Source organism: Piliocolobus tephrosceles, chromosome 9, assembly GCF_002776525.5.
Source record: "Piliocolobus tephrosceles isolate RC106 chromosome 9, ASM277652v3, whole genome shotgun sequence".
NCBI lineage: Eukaryota > Metazoa > Chordata > Mammalia > Primates > Cercopithecidae > Piliocolobus > Piliocolobus tephrosceles.
In genome coordinates this window covers 55,325,690-55,345,083 of record NC_045442.1, presented here as the reverse complement: position 1 = coordinate 55,345,083, position 19,394 = coordinate 55,325,690, and the positions used below count along the sequence as shown (strand labels likewise).

Below are 19,394 nucleotides of genomic sequence, written 5' to 3'. Positions count from 1 at the left end.
ACATCATAAAAGCCAGTTAAAAAGCCACTTATAAAGACAATTTCTAAACCTGATTTAAGATGAAAACAAATGCCATAAGAACTAGTTGAGAAGTAAAAATTAAAATGGTTGATTTTCTTATATACTGCCAAATAATTTTTTTCAGGGATGTTTTGGTTTTTATCCATAATCAACTATATCAACCAGTTGTTTTCATTGTAGGTGAGTATTGCCTAAAACCTAATTTTAGTCCTTACTATTCACAAGTTGCTGAGAATTCTTATTTCTTTTCCTTGGACATTATTGAATACTTGCATTTATTGGGTACATTTGTTATTTCCTTTTATTTTCAAAGGGCCCACTTCATTTCATATAATGAAAAAAGATAGTATTTGGCAGTATATAAGAAAATCAACCATTTAATTAAGGTTGTTCTTAATTAAATGTTCAAGTCCTATTTCAAATTAAAAGCATTGAACATTTCCATTATGAGTGGATCACTGGGAATATTTACAGGAGAAAAGTGTGATCTTTCTCTACACTGGAACACTTGGAATAAGCATCATAGTCAATGAGTACACGGGATTTGTGGAAATTAACAACCATGTAATCTATGAAACCAAGAAGGCTGCATATAGACTTACCTTCATCAGTCTGAATAAACAAAGAACAGATCTCACTTTGAAATGGCTAAATAATGAATACAGTGAAGCAGCCATGTCTCTTACTCCTGAACCTAGCTCAAATGAAATAGTAGGTTGCTTCAGAACATATATGTACTGTATAGTCATACATACAAAGGATTAATATGTCTTAACTTATTTTAGTCCATAGAATTCAGTCTAAGACCATATTAGGTTTTTATTCAACTGATTTAAAGAATATTTGGAGAGAGGAAAGCAAAGTTGCAAAGAACCTTAATGAAACCTGTTTTTCTTTGAAAACTCAGTTTTTATTTTTCAAGGTATAAATTTAAAAAGTTAACATACAACTCTCATACAAACATAGGCAGGCAGCAGAGATCTATTCACTTATTAACGGGGAAAACTGTAAGATGAAGAAGCTGGTTCCAACAGCATTTTGAGGATCTGTGTATTTACAGGTATTTAGAAAAAGTTTGGTTAGATGCAAAATGATTGGTTAGATGCAAAATTGGTCATCTTCCTATAGTGCAATAAAATCATAAACGCTGCGGTTATCTTTTTCTCTGGACAGGCTGAATAAAATGTGCAAGTTACCACGTAACTTCACTGTGGCTGGAATCTAATCAATAGTGAAGAGCAAAGTCAAACACAACTGGAGAATTAACTAGCCCCTGGGTGGACCTGTTAACCGATGTCTCGGTTTGACATTGAAAGGTCATGCTCTTCCCCATTATTTCCAAGTTTTGGTAAATTTTCTAATTACCCAATTAGAAAAATTATGAGTTTTTTTGTTGTTCTTATGTTACCTTTTTAACTTTTATAGGTTTGGACTAAAAACCACTATCCCAGTTGCTTCTGGGAGTAGAAAAATTAAAAGGGGGGATAGGAATCTTAGTTCAAAAAAGTAATTCAAATTCAAATAAGAATCTTTAGTAGATGCTACATCCCATATCCAGGTCAATATGGCAGGAGAAATGAACAATACAAAGAGGGCAGGACAAATATTCACAAGGGAATGAAGCCAGTGGGGGGACTGACAGTCCTTCCTTTCCCTAACAGGGTTGCCTTTATGCAAAGGGATAGCGTTTGTGGATTCCGTCTCTCCATCCTTTGTAAAGGTGCTAGCTAGGAAGCCGAGCTCAAGCGGGCTGCTCTGGGCGTAGCAAGCCCCACCCCTTGCACGGTGTCCTAATCACCAGCTAACCCCTGGAATAAATTCTCCACTCGCCCTGCGTGGGTTCGTTGACAGCTCTGTAGTCCGGGGCTGGGCACTTCCTCTCTGGGACTGAAATAAGAGCGCTCTAGACAGATCAGGTGTGATGCAGCCAGCCCTGCTTCAGAGCCTATTCTTTTTCCTAGGCAACAAAAAACAACATACACACAAAATAAAACACCAGTGTTTTATTGTTCCCCTCCCCCTTCTTGTTCTCTCCTGACTTTTTCTGAACGATGGATGAATCTCTGCGAGCCTCCATCCCTGGGGGTGGGGTGGGAGTGTGGGGGGTTGGGGTGAGCTCTGTAAAATTGGTAGGAGACGTGTGGAAGAAAGCAAGTCTCCCGGGTATTTCAGCACTTCGGCAGAAACACTGAGGCAATCTCATTGCCAGCCGCGGGGGTGGCTGGCACAAACAGCCCAAGATTAAACGCGGCGCCTGGGCTGGCGAGGTCGGGGTCGTGAGGTAACTCTCCAGGTGCTCCTCGCTGGATCGCGGGGTCCCAGCCCCGCCGCCGCGCCCCGCCCAGCTCTGTCCCCGCAGCCTCGCGGGCTGCCGGGCTTTGTGGTTCGCCCGTGCCACTGGGCCCCTGCTGGGGGTGTCGTTACGAGCATGTGCAGACAGCAGCCCAAGGTAGAGCGAGCGTGCCGGGCGAGCCCGGAGACTTGCCTTGCAATGCCATGTTTGTGTGTATGCTCTAACTCCCGAAGAGCAATCAGGGAGACGGCTCCCCGGCCAGACTTGGCTGATGTTTTCTTGTTTCTGTTTCAGCCTTCAGGATAATTCCTTCAGCAGCACCGCTGTAACAGAGTAAGTGATTCTCACCATTAAAATCAGACTTGCATGCCTTTCTCTGGAAGCAACTATCGTGAAGGTATCCTCCACCGTTCCCAGCCGCTATTCGTTTTAGATGCATTGTCTCCCGGAATCTGGGGCTGTGAAGACCGCGAGACGTGCTGACTGATGGGGCCCAGACATCTTTACAGGTTGAAACCAGCATTTTAGCAGCTTCGGGAGAGAAATTAAAACCAGTTGATTGCTTGCAGGAGCTCAGTGCTCCAAGATATGTGTTCTTGGAGCTCAGATTTTTAAAAATCCATTTGACGTGTTAGGAAGCTTTGTTGTATTTTGCCAACATTGGTGTCAGTTTTCATGGAGTGCACACTATATACATTTACAGCAATAGGAGATAGATGTGAAATGAGTTGAAATCCAGCATGTGGTAAACAGGCTAAACTTATCTTGGCCCTCTCTTGTCTACAGATTTTTAAGGCATATCAGAGTAAACTTTTTGTGCATGCCCTTTGTCATTTTTGTCTTCTGACTTCAGAGATGTGGCTGTAGGACGAATGGTCCTTTAACCATAGGACCATAGGACCTGGTCCTATGGTTAAAGCTGTTGATTAGGGCAACTAACACCCTTTAAACCTGGAATGAAGGAGTGTGAATGAAGGAGTGTGCCAGCAAGCACAGTGATTTTTTAAAAGATATTTATATGTTATAGTTTTAATTTTTTCCATCCTTAAATGTTTTCCTAATATTATACTATATTTGTTAAAAATTAACAGGTAGTGTATTTTGCTAATACTGTATGTAATTTATATATACATATATATATAAATATGTACTTCATCTAGCATTCTTTCTCTAGGCTAATTCATGATATTTACTTCTGGGACCTTTGTGGAAGCCACTCTAAACAGCTTTTCAGGAAAAAGGCATCTTCAACTACAAGTAAAGTTGTATCTTCAATTACATTTAAAAAATGCTATGAGTTTGATATAGAAGGCCTAACTAACTGGGGAACTGTTTGCTAAAATTACCTAAAAAGCAAATAAATGTAGAAATAGGTATCTTTTGGCTTCCAAGTCCTGCCACTATCACAATGACTTGGTGAGGGAGGGGTAAGGTTTGCAGTGCTTCCTAGGCCCTCTTGTTTTCCACATTCTTTTGTTTCTCTCTTTCACTGTGCTGCTCCTTTAGTATCCAGTTTTGAGCACTTAAGTGGAGTCACTTAAAAAAAAAAAAAAACAACAGGGTTGACTTTAGAAGAAGCAATGTAAAATACTCATTTGGACCCACATTCTGTTTATAAGATTGCTTGGTAACCTGTGCTGCAATGTTGCTCTTCTAAACGCCTGAGAGAAGGGGAGAGAGGTGTGCCAAAGTGTGCATCTGCAGGCCAAAGATGAGGCCTGGACTTCCTGCTCCAGGTGCACAGGTACTGCTCTCCTCCCTTCGCTGTGCTTAAGGCACTATGTGCTTTCTGGCCCCGATTCTCAGGAGCCTGGTGTGGCAAAATCCTCGGTCAGCCACAGGTATGGCAGGTTCAAAATGGAGACACTTAGCTCCAGATTTCACATGGACTTTTTTTTTTTTTTTCTGTAGAGGTTTTGTGGTTAAATGCTGGGGAGAGCCTGGTGCCTTGTCTTTGGACACTCCCCAAGGAGTTCTGATTGCATAAGATCATGTTTTTACTTTCAGAGGAGTGACAGTGATTTATTTTAAAAGGCACTGAGAGATAATTGGTATGCCATCTGGCTAATATAAAAATCTAAGGAGCCTATTGAAAACATACCAAAAGCTTCGTAGGTGTAACACATCATTGACTAGGATTGTTTAAAACTAGTCATTGTCCACAATAACATTTTCCTCTCCCCTCAGTAATATGACCCATATTCCGTGCTTCTCTGGGTGTGACCCCATAGCCCTCAGGACCAAGGTGCTATATCCTGAGACATAGACATAGCAGGTGCCCAGGAAATGTTTGGGTGTGGTCTTGGCCTATACAGAGGAGGGACTTTTCTCCCCTCTATGTTTTGGATACAAGAAAAGCTCATCTGCCTCCTGTCCCCACCCTATTCCTACATCCTTCTACTCACACCTACTTATTTTCTTCGATGCCTGAAATTTCACCTAGAGATGATTTCTTTGGATGAAGGCCTCTGGTAGTGACCCTTATTAAAATGGAAATTCAAAGGTTTGTGCCCTTGGGAAGTGGATTCAAATTGTCATGAATACTTTCATATGAATTATTTTACATAACCTATTTTCTAATCTGTTATGGTTATGGTTATGGTTATGCTTGGCCAGCTGGGAGTCTTAGAAGAGTCAAGGGGAAAGGAAAATTGGGAGGGACTCAAGGATAGATTTTATTTTCTTCTTGGTTTTTCCTAGGCATGGCACTATCTATGCAGCTCTGGACAAATTCAATTTCTTTTTCCACCCCAATGTTTTTTGTCACAATGGCCTTGGCCTTTTCTTTCCTATCTGTGGCACCTTTTCATCTAATATTTTCCCATGGTCGATTGTGACGTTGCCCTGGCTAACTTGCTATTTTAAATGAAGCCTGCAATAATTCTGATTAGTTATCATTCAAACCAGCGGTTCTCAAAGCTAAATGATCATCAATATCAACTGGGGAAGAGGACTGGCGCTTGTGAAAATTGCAGTCTCCAAGGCTTTATCTCAAACTGGGAACCCAGAACGGGTGATTGCATTGGTGTCAGGACAGTGCTGGTTTGGGGTTTGGAAACCTTTAGGTCAGTGTTTTTTAGAAACATAGCAGTTCTGTAAGTAGGCAGTGTCTTTTAAAATTCCACATTCCTGGGCTCTGCCCTCAGAGGGTTGATGTAGTGGGGCTGGAGACTTCTGTTTTGATCAGGTACTTCAGGTAGTGCTAATGCAAGTGGGTCAGGGGCCACATTTTGAGAAACCCCATAGGAGGCTGTACTTCTGCAACTTTGCCTTCAGGGAACATGGTACTACAGGGCAAGTGTAAATATCTTTATAGCACAACTACATTTTATCTAACTCTCAGTCTGAGTCCTCTCTTCTGTTTTAGGCAGCAAAGAGAACTTCTTGTGGGCACTTCTTTCACCAGCATTATTCTAAGAAATGGCATGCCCTGTCTCTTGTGAGCCTCTGGCATATAGACTGAAGAGATTATTTGGTTCTTGCTTTTTGGGCTTAATGTGGTGGAGTAGAAACAATCCAGGCTTCACTGATTTAGGCCTTGGGATCTTGACTTACAACTTAGCCCAGGTGCAAAGGTAATTTCTACCTCGGAACATTCTCAGGCTGAATTGCGATTATATGAAAGAGCAGGTGAGCTGTGAAATACCTCACAACTTTTTCTTGTTTGTAGTTACTTGAGGGGGCAAAAGTTCAAATAGGAAAAACAGTAGCAACCCTGAGCATTTCACAAAGAAATAAGGGGTTTTAGGGAAAGGACCCAAATGATTTGTTAATTGAATAGAAGTTGATGGTCTTTACCAAGGTACATGAAAACTCAAATGAACTAAAAGAGGTTGTAAACGTGTGCCATGTAAGCCAGGAGGTAGCTCTATTTCAGTTGCTCTATCTGTGAGCTTGGAATTGTGTTCTTTGAGTGGCAACTGGAGTTGTTTAGTAGACATGAATGTTGGACCAACTAATCAGCTCCAGCTTCATACTTCAGAATCTTCTCCAACTTTGTATGTTCTGGTGCCAAGTTTCCATTTTTAACTGATTGTACTTTGAGGAGAAAGATTAATAAATCAAATGAGGGAGAAAAAAATAAGTTCTTGCCAAATCCCCAAACAATAGGTATTGTTGAGCTCCAGAATTGAAGCTCCAAAGCGCTCTGCTTAAGCCCTAGATCTTTGAAAGCAACAATTCTAGATTTGTTCTTCATTGATTTTGCTACTTTGCTATTGAAAAACATTTTTATCCACATTTCAAAGCCCAGGTGATCTATTAGCTGAATGCTGCTAATGAAGTAGAACAAAGCAATACTTGGGGATTTGTTTTCCATGAGATGGACAGAGTGGACTATTGGCAAGAAAGTAAGGAAGGTTGGTTTATTCTATTAAAAGTAGCTTTTTTGCCCCCCCAGACAGAGTCTCGCTCTGTTGCCCAGGCTAGAGTGCAGTGATGTGGTCCCGGCTCACTACAGCCTCCATCTCCCAATTTCAAGTGATTCTTGTGCCTCAGCCTCCTGAGTAGCTGAGACTACAGACGTGTGCCACCACGCCCAGCTAATTTTTGTATTTTTAGTAGAGATGGGGTTTCACCATGTTGGCCAGGCGGGTCTTGAACTTCCAACTCAGGCCCATCTTGGCCTCCCAGAGTTCTGGGATTACAGATGTGAGACACTGCACCAAGGCAACCAATTTTTTTAATTGCCAGAGGTAACAAAATATTTCAGTGGGTAGAAAGGGTTAGAGTCTGTGGGTGGCCTTTGTTTAACTCACTACGAAACTATAAATTAAAGATTTTAAGGGATGAGGACTGGATACCTTTTGTGGGTTAATTATACACCATTGCCAGTAAAGAATATTTTAAAATGTTAAATTATTTCATATAGTATAAACACTATATTATGGTTATATTTATGTATGCAGGTATTTATTTGCTTTATTTTTGTCTACTCATTACATTGTGAATTTCTTAGGGCAGGGTTCAGATCTTTTTCAAATTTTGTGTCCTTTAGAAGCAGTGCTACACAAATTGTGAGTCTCCAAATTGTTTAAAGCATGTCTGAGACAAGAAAATAAAACAGAAATAGGGAGTAAGCATCTTATAACTTGAATAGGAATTTGGCATTGCTGTGACATTTTTACCAAAGTGTCTGTCCACAGTGATGTGGAAATAAAAAACAAACCAGTCTGTCCTAAACCCTGGGAGTTTGTGAAGCACAGTTCCAATGTCTAATGCAGTGCCTGGATTCAGTAAATAAATGCTGGTTAAATTATTTCAGAGACCAGACCTCTTAGGGAACAAAGTTAATATTTCAATTCAAGAATTTTTGAGTGTCTCTGGGGTACTCTGGCACTGTGGCAATATATCTAGGAAAAGAAATTATAGTTATTTCTACTCATGGAATTAATAACTAATCAAAAAGATCTCAGTGGTGCAAAGGAGTAATCCTTTGTGTGGTGAGATATAGTTGTTTACTAAAACCTCGGAATGAAGAGTAAATGTTTATGAATTAAGGTTAAAGTAGGAACTTGGCACATGTATTAGTCAGGGTTCTCTAAAGAGACAATTAATAGAATACGTGTGTGTTTGAGGGGGAGTTTAGTAGGAAAATTGACTCACATGATCACAAGGTGAAGTCCTACAGTAGTCCGTTTGCAAACTGAGGATGGAGGAAGCTAGTTTGAGTCCCAAAACCTCAAAAGTAGGGAAGCCAACAGTGCAGCCTTCAGTCTGTGGCAGAAGGCCCGAGAGCCCCTGGCAAATCACTGGTGTAAGTCCAAGAGTCCAAAAGCTGAAGAACTTAGAGTCTGATGTTCAAGGGCTGGAAGCATCCAGCACAAGAAGAAGATGAAGGCCAAAAGGCTCAGCAAGTCTGTTCTTTCCACCTTTTTCTGTCTGCTTTATTCTAGCCGCACTGGCAGCTGATTAGATGGTGCCCACCCAGATTGAAGGTGGGTCTGCCTCTCCCAGTCCACTGACTCAAATGTTAATCTCCTTTGCCAACACCCTCACAGACACACCCAGGAATGATACTTTGCATCCTTCGATCAAATTAACACTCAATATTAACCATCATAGCACATGATTGAGAACATGGCACATGGGTGAGCTTGGCTGGGAAGGTACAGAGCTGGGGAAACCTGACTTGGGCAGTGAAGGATGAGTAGGAGTTGATGGAAAAAGTATTCCAGGCTTGAATGGGGGCTGGGTGGGAATGGTTGGGAACAGGAACAAAGGCTTCATCCTACACTAGAGTGAGAGGATGGTCCTACTCCAGGTTCCCCTAGGCAGGATGGAGCACTGGACATTTTTCAATATGGAAGAGCCAAGAACTGTTCATAAAGTTAATCCAGAAGTTTTATGAAAAGGAACCCCTTCCTTTTCACAAGATTGAGAAAATCTGAGACCAATAGAGTAAACTAAACGGAGGCTGGTTTAGTTTGGGACTGCCTGAAGCAGAAAAAAATGCAAAGAGGCATATAGTGGAATCTCTTTTGAGCCATCAACAGGCTCCCAGTCTTGGTGTCCAATGTCCCCTCAAGTGCTGTGAACACTTAGGTCATTGCTAAGATCTTGTTAGTTTAGGTAACACAGGACAGTGGAGGCAAAAAGGAGAGTCACCTCTGGCTCTGAGCTTTTAAGATCACACGATATGACAACATTGGTTTCATAAACTGGGAGACATAGTAATCAGAACTTATTTGGGAGAGAATGATGAGGAGTGTTTCATCTTTTAGTTTTCCATGGTAATCTTGAGACAATTCTAGATTATTGCTGCTACTGCTATAGCAGACAGTTGGATCTGATGTGATTTTTCTTCCCTCTCTCCAGGTGTGACGAAGATCCAGTCTCTCTACATGAAGACGAGACTGATTGCTCCAGTCTCAGGTAAAAGCCACCATTGCTTGGTTCATATTTGTAAGAGACAGAAACCATCTAGTTATGGTGGCTTTCCTTTGAATTCTAGTCTCTTCTTTGAATTCCAATTATTTGTTCTCATGTCTCCTCTCCTCTACTAGATTTTTACCTCTTGACAAATTTTTGTCTTTTCCACTTTTGGATACCACCCTCTTAGCAATCAGGACAGTACTTTACATTTGGGAACACTTGATAAATGCCTATTGAACTGAGTATTCATTAGCCTATCTCAATATTCCTATCACACACCCTAAAGGAAGAGGCTCATGTTATTGAGTGTCTGTAGTATTGTCTTTGTCATCAAGGGCTTATAGGATCGTGGCAAAACCTTCACTGCTAATCATTTCTTCTACATTTACTTTGTTCCAATACTTTCATCTACATTTTATTATATGATCTAAACTGAAAAGAAGTTGATATTTCTGTTCTCATCCTGTAGACGGAGAAACTGACACTTAGGAATGATAACTCATCCAAGATACCATAGCACTATGAGGCAGAATTTAGACCCAGTTCTCTCTGACTTTAAAGTCCACTTACTGGATAACAAATATTTATTGAAGGCCAATTTTGTGTGCCAGGAGCCAGTTAAGATTTGGGATGAAGAAAGACAAACCAATGTTGCTCCTAAGAATTCAGTTTGCTAGAGGAGATAGGCAAAAATATAGATGTGGATGCTACAGTGCATTAAGTACTACTATACTAGAGGTAAATAGTGGATTTACTTAGAAGAATCAAACAGCCCAGAGAGCTTTCTTGGATTGATTCCTGAAGAAAATTATACAAGGCATATGAATTTTTATTTATTATTGTTATTATTATCATTATTATTTTTGGTGAGGTCCAAGGCTAAGAAAAAGAGGATGCCACCAAGCAAAGGGAGCAGCTTACTGGAAAACCAATAGAGGGTAGAGAGAATTGTTTGAGTTGCAGAAACAGCAAGTGGTTCAGGATAGTAGGAACCCTGGGAACCTAGTGGAGTGAGGAAGTAAGAGGTAAGATAAGACGTGAAGCTCTAACGGTAAACAAAGAACAGATTTCCTTGGGTTTGTGTTCCTTGCTAAGGAGTTCAGAATTATCTTGGAGGCATCAGAGAAACCAAAAAGAACTCTCTGTCTCTCTTTTTTTTTCCTTTGCAAATAACCACATGGCTAAGGCCCTGCCTGAGAGTAACAATAGCTTTCATTTATTGGGTTGCAGCCTTGGGTCAGCTTTCTATGGTAGGCATTTCAAAGAGACTGTATTATCTCTGTTAAGCAGATATTACATGTATTTTATGAACGAGGATCATGGAGGTGAAGTGATGTTGCCCAGGCCACACAACTAATAAGTGGGAGGATCTTTCAGACCCTGACGTTTTTCAGGACACCATGCTTATTCTCAGTCATGATTTATTCCAATAAGTAGTGGCATAAATTACATAACCTGTGCTTTTCTGTTTTGGAGATCCTGAGGAACCAGTAATATGTGAGAAAATATGTTTCTAAATATGACTTTTGTAACCAGATTTTACATTTGTGTAGTGCAAGAAAGATGCTTTTGGTCCCCTCTCCCCTTTCCTGGCTTTCCAAGTCAAGGAAGTAAATAAAATTACATTTCTAAATTTTGAGTGACTTGAAAACATGATATAAAAGCAAAGTTCAGGTATTATTTTGGGAATGAGTCTATCAAAAAAGTCATTTTAGATTTGGAAAGCTATTTTTTTTTTTTTTTTTTTTTTATTCTTGAGTGTTCTATAATCCTACTCGAATGAGAGCATTTAGGTAACTGTAAAGGCAGCTGTTCTTTCTTTTGTTTCTCATGCAGGATCATGGAGTGGATGGGTTTCTAGTGAGAAAAATGTACTTCAAATGAACTAGTATAGTTTCCAGTTCATGGTTTGATATTAATTTCCAAATCTATTAGTGACTTAGAATTTTTTTAATTGTAAATGATCTCACAGCAGGAATATTAACCAGTGTCATTGGCATTGATTTGTTTTTGAGTTACTAATATTGAATAATTATTTTAATTGTTGGGTTCTCCTTTACCAGATAGCACTACATTTGTCCTGGATTCAAGTTTATCTATTTCACACAGTTTTATTTTTATACCTTGTCCAACTGCACCCTGGTCATGTTCCAGACCACCTATCTTGATATTTGCTTTGCTCTTTTCCCAAAGACTACATCCTCAGGGAGGATGAGTTCCAGCTCAGTGAACTTAATCTGCCTTTTATTTGTAAAAATGTGTCTTGAATGGTGGGCATTCCTTCTTTGCTGGTCTTCCCTCTTGGCTATATGTGTCCTTGAGTAGCTAGGAATTGCTTTCCAGGTGACTTTGCAAATGCTGTTTTATGGGTGCTTTTGGTAAGGGAGCATGAGGGAAAAACAACACCTGGAGGAAGTGGCCACTCCTCATGCATTTCATGTTCTAGTGACAGTGATTGTGGTAGATTAAGGTTAATGATATTGATTACATAGAGAAGGCCCCTTCTGGTTATGTCTGTGGTATTTGCTTGATACTTAGCAGAATGAAAAATAAAATGCATCTAGATTTAAGTGGGAAGAATGGCTTCAAATAAGAATGTTATCATGTCAGTATTTTTGAGAAAATTGAAACTGGAGGGGGGTAGGATATTGTACAGAATTTGATTATTGAACGAATAGAAGTGCCATCCCAGCCCTGAATATATGGAGATAACACTACCCTCTTCCATCTTCTTCAGAACCAGAACCTGGACATTGGGATGTTTGACTTTGCATTCAGGGCATTGTTCACAGGACCTGGTTGGGTAAAATTTGGCCCATGCATTATATTTTACTCAGGCAACAGGTAGCCTATCAAAAGAGATCCGTTTAAATTTCTAAGTACCTCTGAAAGTTTTAGGGGGATGATTATAAACTGACATTGCCATTGAAGAGGAAGCGTGATGCCTTGAACCAAGAACACAGGTGTGAGTCTGGAGACCCACATGAGGCCTCTGGGTCTATGTGGATTAGTCCTTCCATTAGGCATGTTATTTAATGTCTTAGAGTCTTCATCTATAAAGTAGAGATGACGATATCTCACCTGAATATGTCACATTATTGTTGTGAGAGGAAAATATGATATATGTGAAAGTTTCTTAAAGTGAAAATTTAAAAAAAAATAATGATATGTGTATAGTTACAACTACACAAACTATGTATCCATTGACAAAGATCAGAAGGGAAGGTGAAGTGATATACAGTGAAATTCACATTTCTTTTAAGTTCTTGTTCATGCAAAACTGTCTAAGTGTAGGCTAAAAATTTTGCGAGGTATCTATCCTATAAATACAGCAGCAATGAATATCTCCAGCCCTCTTTCCTGCAGCAGTTTATTCATCTTTTTTTAAGTGCTTTCTAAATTGGGTCTTTCCTGTTTTAGAGATGAAAACAATAAAGAGAACTACCCCGACGCAGGGGCTCTGGTAGAGGAGCACGCACCACCCTCTTGGGAGCTGCAGCAGCAGAATGTAGAGCAGACTGTGCTGGTGGACAGCGTATTGAGACCCAGCATGGGCAACTTCAAGTCCCGGAAGCCCAAGTCCATCTTCAAAGCCGAGAGCGGGAGGAGCCACGGAGAAAGTCAGGTAGCAGCTCTGTCTCCTCAGGCTTTTGCCTCCTCAGGCCTTTGCCAAGACGGGTGATTCTTAGGCTAGGGCACACGGTGCTGGCAGAGGATTTGAGTGCACTGTTTTGCAGGAGGGGATTGGCATGACTTGTCGTTGCGTGCTCTGCCAGCCTGAGACACGTGGAAACTCTTGCGGGTCAAAAGTTGGGTGCTCTGAGCCGGTTAATAATTTGGTGCCCCTTGAAACATGTTCTTAAATATTGGACTTTGATTTATTTTTTAATTTTTATTTATTTATTTTTATTTTTGGAGACAGAGTTTTGTTCTATCCCCAGACTGGAGTGCAGTGGCGCCATCTCGGCTCACTGCAACCTCCACCTCCTGAGTTCAAACGATTCTCCTGTCTCAGCCTCCCGAGTATCTGTTACAGGCGCCTGCCACTATGTCCAGCTAATTTTTTTGTATTTTTAGTAGAGACAGGGTTTCGCCATGTTGGCCAGGCTGGTCTCAAACTCCTGACCTCAGGTGATCCACCCGCCTCGGCCTCCCAAAGTGCTGGGAACAGGCGTGAGCCACCACGCCTGGCAACTGGACTTTGATTTAAAGGAACAGCTGCATTCTTTTGTGGGGAGGATGGAGGAGGATCTCTGTTTTCATTCATACAGGATGTTTTTCATTCCTCAGACATGGAGAGTCTGCTTAGCAAAATCAGAAGTCTCAGTTTCATCCAGAGCTATTCTTTTAGGCTGAAGTTTAGCAGGCCGGAATAAACATACAAGTATGTATGTGTGTGTACTATCTGGTTTTCTGAGGTCAAAGGGAACATCTTTCCAATACATTTTGATAATTAATGGATATTTTAGTAATTAAAACTTTTTTGTTAAGAATGCAGCAAAGACTATTAAAAATCCCTCATTTAATTTATTATGGTTTTTTTTTTTTTTTTTTTTTTTTTTGAGTCAGGGTCTCACTCTGTCAACCAGGCTGGAGTGCAGTGGCACAATCTCAGGTCACTACAACCTCCACCACTGGGTTCAAGCGATCCTCCCACCTCAGCCTCCTCTATTAGCTGGGACTACAGGTGTGCGCCACCATGCCCCGCTAATTTTTGTATTTTCTTTGTAGAGACGGGGTTTCACCATGTTGACCAGGCAAGTACTGACCTCAAGTGATCCACCTGCCTCAGCCTCCCAAAGTGCTCGGGTTATGAAAGTGAGCCACCACTCTTGGCCTTTCTGATGCTTTTAAAAGAGATTGAATTGATATAATCTACTTTAACTCTTACAAAGTGGTGAATATTTCCAACATTGAGATTTTACTTGTAATGCACGTAACATATTTTTGGGGACATGAAAGTTCCGTGTTAACTTTGCTTTTTTGTTAACATTGCTTTTTCGTTAACATTTAGATGTTAACTTTAAAAATAACATGCAATAGGTTAATTTTGTAATAACTTTTAAGTCCAGTCCTATTTAGCAAATATGCATCGGGAGATCTTCCTGTTATAACAACTTTGGTTGGGCAGGTTTTTTAACCTTGCAATTTTGTAATTTGCCTTGTGATTTTTATCTTCCTTCTTCCTTGGCATTGCAACCTCTTATTTAGTCAGTTAATTTAGTAGTGAGATGAAAATGCCCTCTGCATTAATGAAGATGTGTTGTGATGATCTTAAACAGTGTCATCTTGTTGCAGTGATATGAGTGTGAAATACCATTTGAATTACGATAAGCTTGAGATTATTACTGAATGCGCTCCAGCACCTAACTAATTAGGAGAGTTATGCTGGGGAGGGCACAGGTTCCCCAAAGGTTGCCCCCAGGTCTGACTGATCCCAGGGACGCTCTGACCTTGAATCTCCTACCAGGGGTCACCTATAACATAGTAAGGTTCAGGGTGACCAGCCATCTCTCCTCAGACTGCCCTCCTTCTTGTCATCCTGTAGTCTGGCCTCACAGAAATTACACAGTTGTCACTTGTAATAAGGTGCTAATGGGGCATGTAATTCCCAACCTGTTGCTCATACACAGGTAGACTTCAGGGGAGAAATGTGCTTGTATAGTCTTTGCTTGTAATACAGCATTGGAATCCTGAACTGAAGGTAAAATTCCCACTGGAATTTAAGTGGCCTGTTCTATCTGATACAATGAGCTTCATTCTCAAATGCCTTCCATTCCAAGCAAGACATTTGTTGAATAATGGAATTTTCCAATTATATTGGGGTTAAAAGAAGACAGATTATTACTGAATGCATACAAATTATCCTATTGCCGTAAGGATGTAAGGACACTTTGTATGAGTTTCTGAACTCTGGGGATCAGTGAGACTGGAATACGATTTTTAAATGCTTTATTTCAGTTTATATTAGCAGCATCTACTCAATTGTTGTGAATTGCAGATAGTTGAAGTATAGAGAGGACTTCTTATATATTCAAAAATAGAATAATACAACAATAATATACCAAATAAATAACTAAAATAAAATTTTCCTTAGTAGTCCATTCAATCTTCTTCTTCTCATTATTATTTGAGACAAAGTCTCCCTCTGTCACTCAGACTGGAATGCAGTGGTGTGATCATGGCTCACTGCAACCTCAGCTTCCCAGGCTCAAGGGATCGTCCTGCCTCAACCTCCCAAGTAATGGGGACTACACGCACGTGCCACCATGCCCAACTAACTTTTTTGTATCTTTAGTAGAGACGGGGTTTCACCATGTTGGCCAGGCTGGTCTCAAGTGATCTGCCCTCTTCAGCCTCCCAAAGTGCTGGGATTATAGGCATGAGCCACTACACCCAGCCTCAGCCAGTCTTGTGTAATTAATTCTTGTTCCTCTTGATCTTGGGCTAGTGGTATCATGAAGCTGTCTGCTTCTCCTCTAAAGTTCTACAAATCCCAACTCAGCCCACTGGTGTCAACAGATGCCTGTATCCAAGAGTCTGTCATTTGAAATGTCAATTGTTTAAAGTGTCTGGTCCTTTACTATGAAGCTTTCGAGATTTATCTTTGCCAAAGACACAAACTGTAGCCTAAAGCTGAATAAAACCTCAGGAAACCACTGGAGGAAAATGAAACCATCTATAGATGACAGAAATAGGAATCGCTGTGGTTAGTTTACTACCAATAATTTTAAAATATGAAAGGTCTGATGAGAGTTTATAATAAGCATAGCACATAATGTGACATGCAAAAGAAGACAGTAGAATCATTTCACCAAAATTAGAATGTCTTGAAGGATAATGAGTAAGCCAATTTTCAAAGAAGTCAGGAGATGTTATTTCTGATTCTATAAAAATGAATGAATATAGTTTTTACAAAGAAAAAAACACCTCAAGATATAATACTCTTAAAAGATTCAGCCAGGCATGGTGGCTCACGCCTGTAATCCCAGCACTTTGGAAGACCGAGGCAGGTGGATCAGAAGGTCAAGAATTTGAGACCAGCCTGGCCAACATAGTGAAGCCCCATCTCTATTAAAAACACAAAAATCAGCCAGGCATGGTGGTGCATGCCTGTAGTCCCAGCTACTTGGGAGGCTGAGTCAGGAGAATCTCTTGAACCCTGGAGGCAGAGTTTGCAGTGAACTGAGATCGCGCCACTGCACTCCATCCTGGGCAACAGGGGAAGACTCCATCTCAAAGGAAAAAAAAAAAAAAGATTCATGAAGTCTGGAGTAGGTCATTAAACTCAATGGGCAAGTCTCTTATGCATACCTGAGTGAAAACCAGTGGCCTAGATGTTGCTAGATTCAAATGAAAGAAATAAAGCTATGGATAAGTCGACATTCTAAATAATAACTACAGTTATCACTGATCAGTGTCATTCTCTAATACTAGGCAAATCTCCACCAGGGCTTGGACAAATATGGGAAAATTTGATAGAACTTTTTCATGAGAGTTTTGATCTCAGGGTAAATGTCACATTTATTAGGTTTACCATGCAGTATGGTTGAGAGAGTGGTTCTGTTTGTAAAGGTGGATTTATTTGGGACAACTTGGGCTTATGTTGCAGCTACAAGTCTTACCTGATGCTTGTTGCCATCATCAAAACACTGAGTTCTAACGAGTGTGCTATGGGATCATCATTCCCCAAAATCCCTTATAAAGGCCATATGGGCACAACTTTTATAAATTTAAAAACAACCCTCTTTGAAACTGAAGAGCATCATCATAGATGTTGTGCTACTGCCATTTCAGGGTTCTTTTTTTCACAAAGTTTGGATGTAGGACCTCAGAGTGACTCTTTAGTCTGATCCTAACCAGGTTAAAAACAAAGGTGGAAATAATCCTACTATAAAGACACATGCACACGTATGTTTATTGCAGCACTATTCACAATAGCAAAGATTTGGAACCAACCGAAATGTCCATCAATAATAGACTGGATAAAGAAAATGTGGCACATATACACCATGGAATACTATGCAGCCATATAAAAGGATGAGTTCATGTCCTTTGCAGGGACATGGATGAAGCCAGAAACCATCATTCTCAGCAAACTACCACAAGAACAGAACACCAAACACTGCATGTTCTCACTCATAAGTGGGAATTGAACCATGAGATCACATGGTCATAGGGAGGGGAACATCACACACTGGGGCCTGTTGGGGGGTGGGGGACTAGGGGAGGGATAACATTAGGAGAAATACCTAATATAGGTGATGGGTTGATGGGTGCAGCAAGCCACCAAGGCATGTGCATATCTATGTAACAAAACTGCACATTCTGCACGTGTACCCCAGAACTTATAATAGCAAAAAAATTAAAAACAAAAAACAAGCAAAACAAAGGTGTGGGGCAGATGAAAGGAGCCAGATGATAACTGTTGAAAGTTTGGCCTAATGCTCCACTTTTCTTGCCTTTATTCTGATCCCCAAAGTCAGAATCAGCAGTTCTACTTCTGGAGGATCAGATTCAAATTTTAGTTTGAGCAACTTTCCTTTAATGTTGGCAATGATCACTTATATGAGAATGAACCATGGGTGGGGAGGAGGAATCTGAGATTTTGTGGGTCCTCATGAATGAATGATTCCAGTTTTCTACCAACTTTGAGTGAAAAAATGAAAAGGGGAGAGATTTAGTTATAGTTACTGATGTAACAGAAAACCAGGAACTGAAAGGCAATGCAAGAATGCCCTCAAATATGTTAAGGTATTTAGAATAAGGAGAATGTTTATTTGAACTGGAATCAGTTTTCCTTTCTGCTTATTTATCTCTTTCTTCCTTAGACAATAGGCTTTGCAAAAGAATGCCTTAAATAAGGACCATTTAATGATCTGTCTCTTGGAAAGACAGGTTTTAGGGATGCTATTGCTAGAGTTCATTGAGATAATGAATCCTGAATTTAGAAGATGTTGAGTTGGTTGGTGCTAAGCATAAATTCCTGATCAAAGTGGAATCCAGTGATTACATAAGTTTGCCCTTATGTAATATCTAATTAGATAGAAAACACCCTTTCCAAGAAGGAGAACTGATTTAAGGCATAGATTATATATTGTAATATTTTGTGAAAAATTAACAATGATCCTGTATTGACCACCATGTAAGTCATAAAATTAATCCCTGACAACCAAATTTGGGGAGGATTAGACTTAACTAACAGAACCAACTTCCTGTAATGGACCTCATAACTGTCCAGAGGGCACTCATTTTTAGCAATGGTAGATGCAGTCTTGTCATCCCCATTCCATGCCATCTGGCATCATGCTATGCACTGTCCTGCTGCCCTCCCCTCTGGTGGCTATTTTAGCAGAAGACAAAAAGTAGGAGGCTATATAGAGCTTTTCTGCAGCGAGCTGTACACTGTGATCATACTGCTAATCCACTTCCTTGGGGAGACCAGCTGTTTGGTCTGGTGTATATCAGCATCAGGTTTCTTCCACTTGGCCATGTAGATGTGTTAAGAGGCTGAAGAGAAATCTAAGGCTGATTGTGAAATCTTCATTTTTATCTTTCTACAGACACAAAGCTCCCTAGACACGTTCAGGCAAAATAACCTAACTATAAAGTATTTACTATATTTCTGGTATTGGAGGGCATAGTTCTTATTCTTACTGTATTACACTCTAAATTAAAATAAGGACAATAGTTAATTCTGGGCCATTTCTCTTCTACCTTCTCCCACAAAAGAACTAAGATTACGTTTTTAATTATGGATGTACTTTATATGCGTTTTTTCTTGATGTATTACCGATCCAGTGAGCAACTTCAAACAGTGAAAGCAAGAAAACCAGTACAGTTGATTGAGAGCACTGGAAAGCTAAAATAAACCTCAAATAGAATTCCACTGGCTTTTCAGTGAGAGGAAGACTTAGGTTCTAAATATGCCTTTGAGGGCTTGCTTCTTGCAGTGTGTCTAAAGCATGAATTCACCGAGATCCTAAAAATTGGTCTTAGTTAGACACTGTTTTTACACATTAGTTCGTGTTGTATTATTTCTCATGCATGATATATATTGATTTGTTTTTTCTAAGACCAGCCGAGCGGGCACAAAAGAACCAGCAGGTAGGCAAGTGTAGGAGCAAAACTGCAAGTTTATTTTGGTAACCTAAGGTGTGGGGGTGAAGTCTGTCGGCCTCCCGCGAAGGAGGCCGGCAGACCCCCC

The 19,394-nt window shown here is 40.3% G+C and overlaps 1 protein-coding gene across 8 annotated transcripts in view; it reads left to right on the top strand.

Moving 5' to 3' along the window:
- The first annotated feature begins 1,865 nt into the window (after positions 1-1,865).
- The window catches only part of FAM13C (family with sequence similarity 13 member C), a 115,163-nt gene continuing 97,634 nt past the window's right edge, over positions 1,866-19,394 (top strand). For 3 of the 8 annotated variants that reach the window (XM_023185598.1, XM_023185592.1, XM_023185595.2), the window contains exons 1-4: positions 2,144-2,470; positions 2,609-2,647; positions 9,131-9,187; positions 12,608-12,812. In XM_023185598.1, coding sequence (XP_023041366.1) covers positions 12,738-12,812 — 75 coding nt within the window. In that variant the 5' untranslated portion in view covers positions 2,144-2,470; positions 2,609-2,647; positions 9,131-9,187; positions 12,608-12,737. Of the gene's footprint in view, positions 1,938-2,143; positions 2,648-9,130; positions 9,188-12,607; positions 12,813-19,394 lie in introns of those variants that run through there. The other 5 variants (XM_023185597.2, XM_023185591.2, XM_023185590.2 and 2 more) reach the window with 2 other exon arrangements.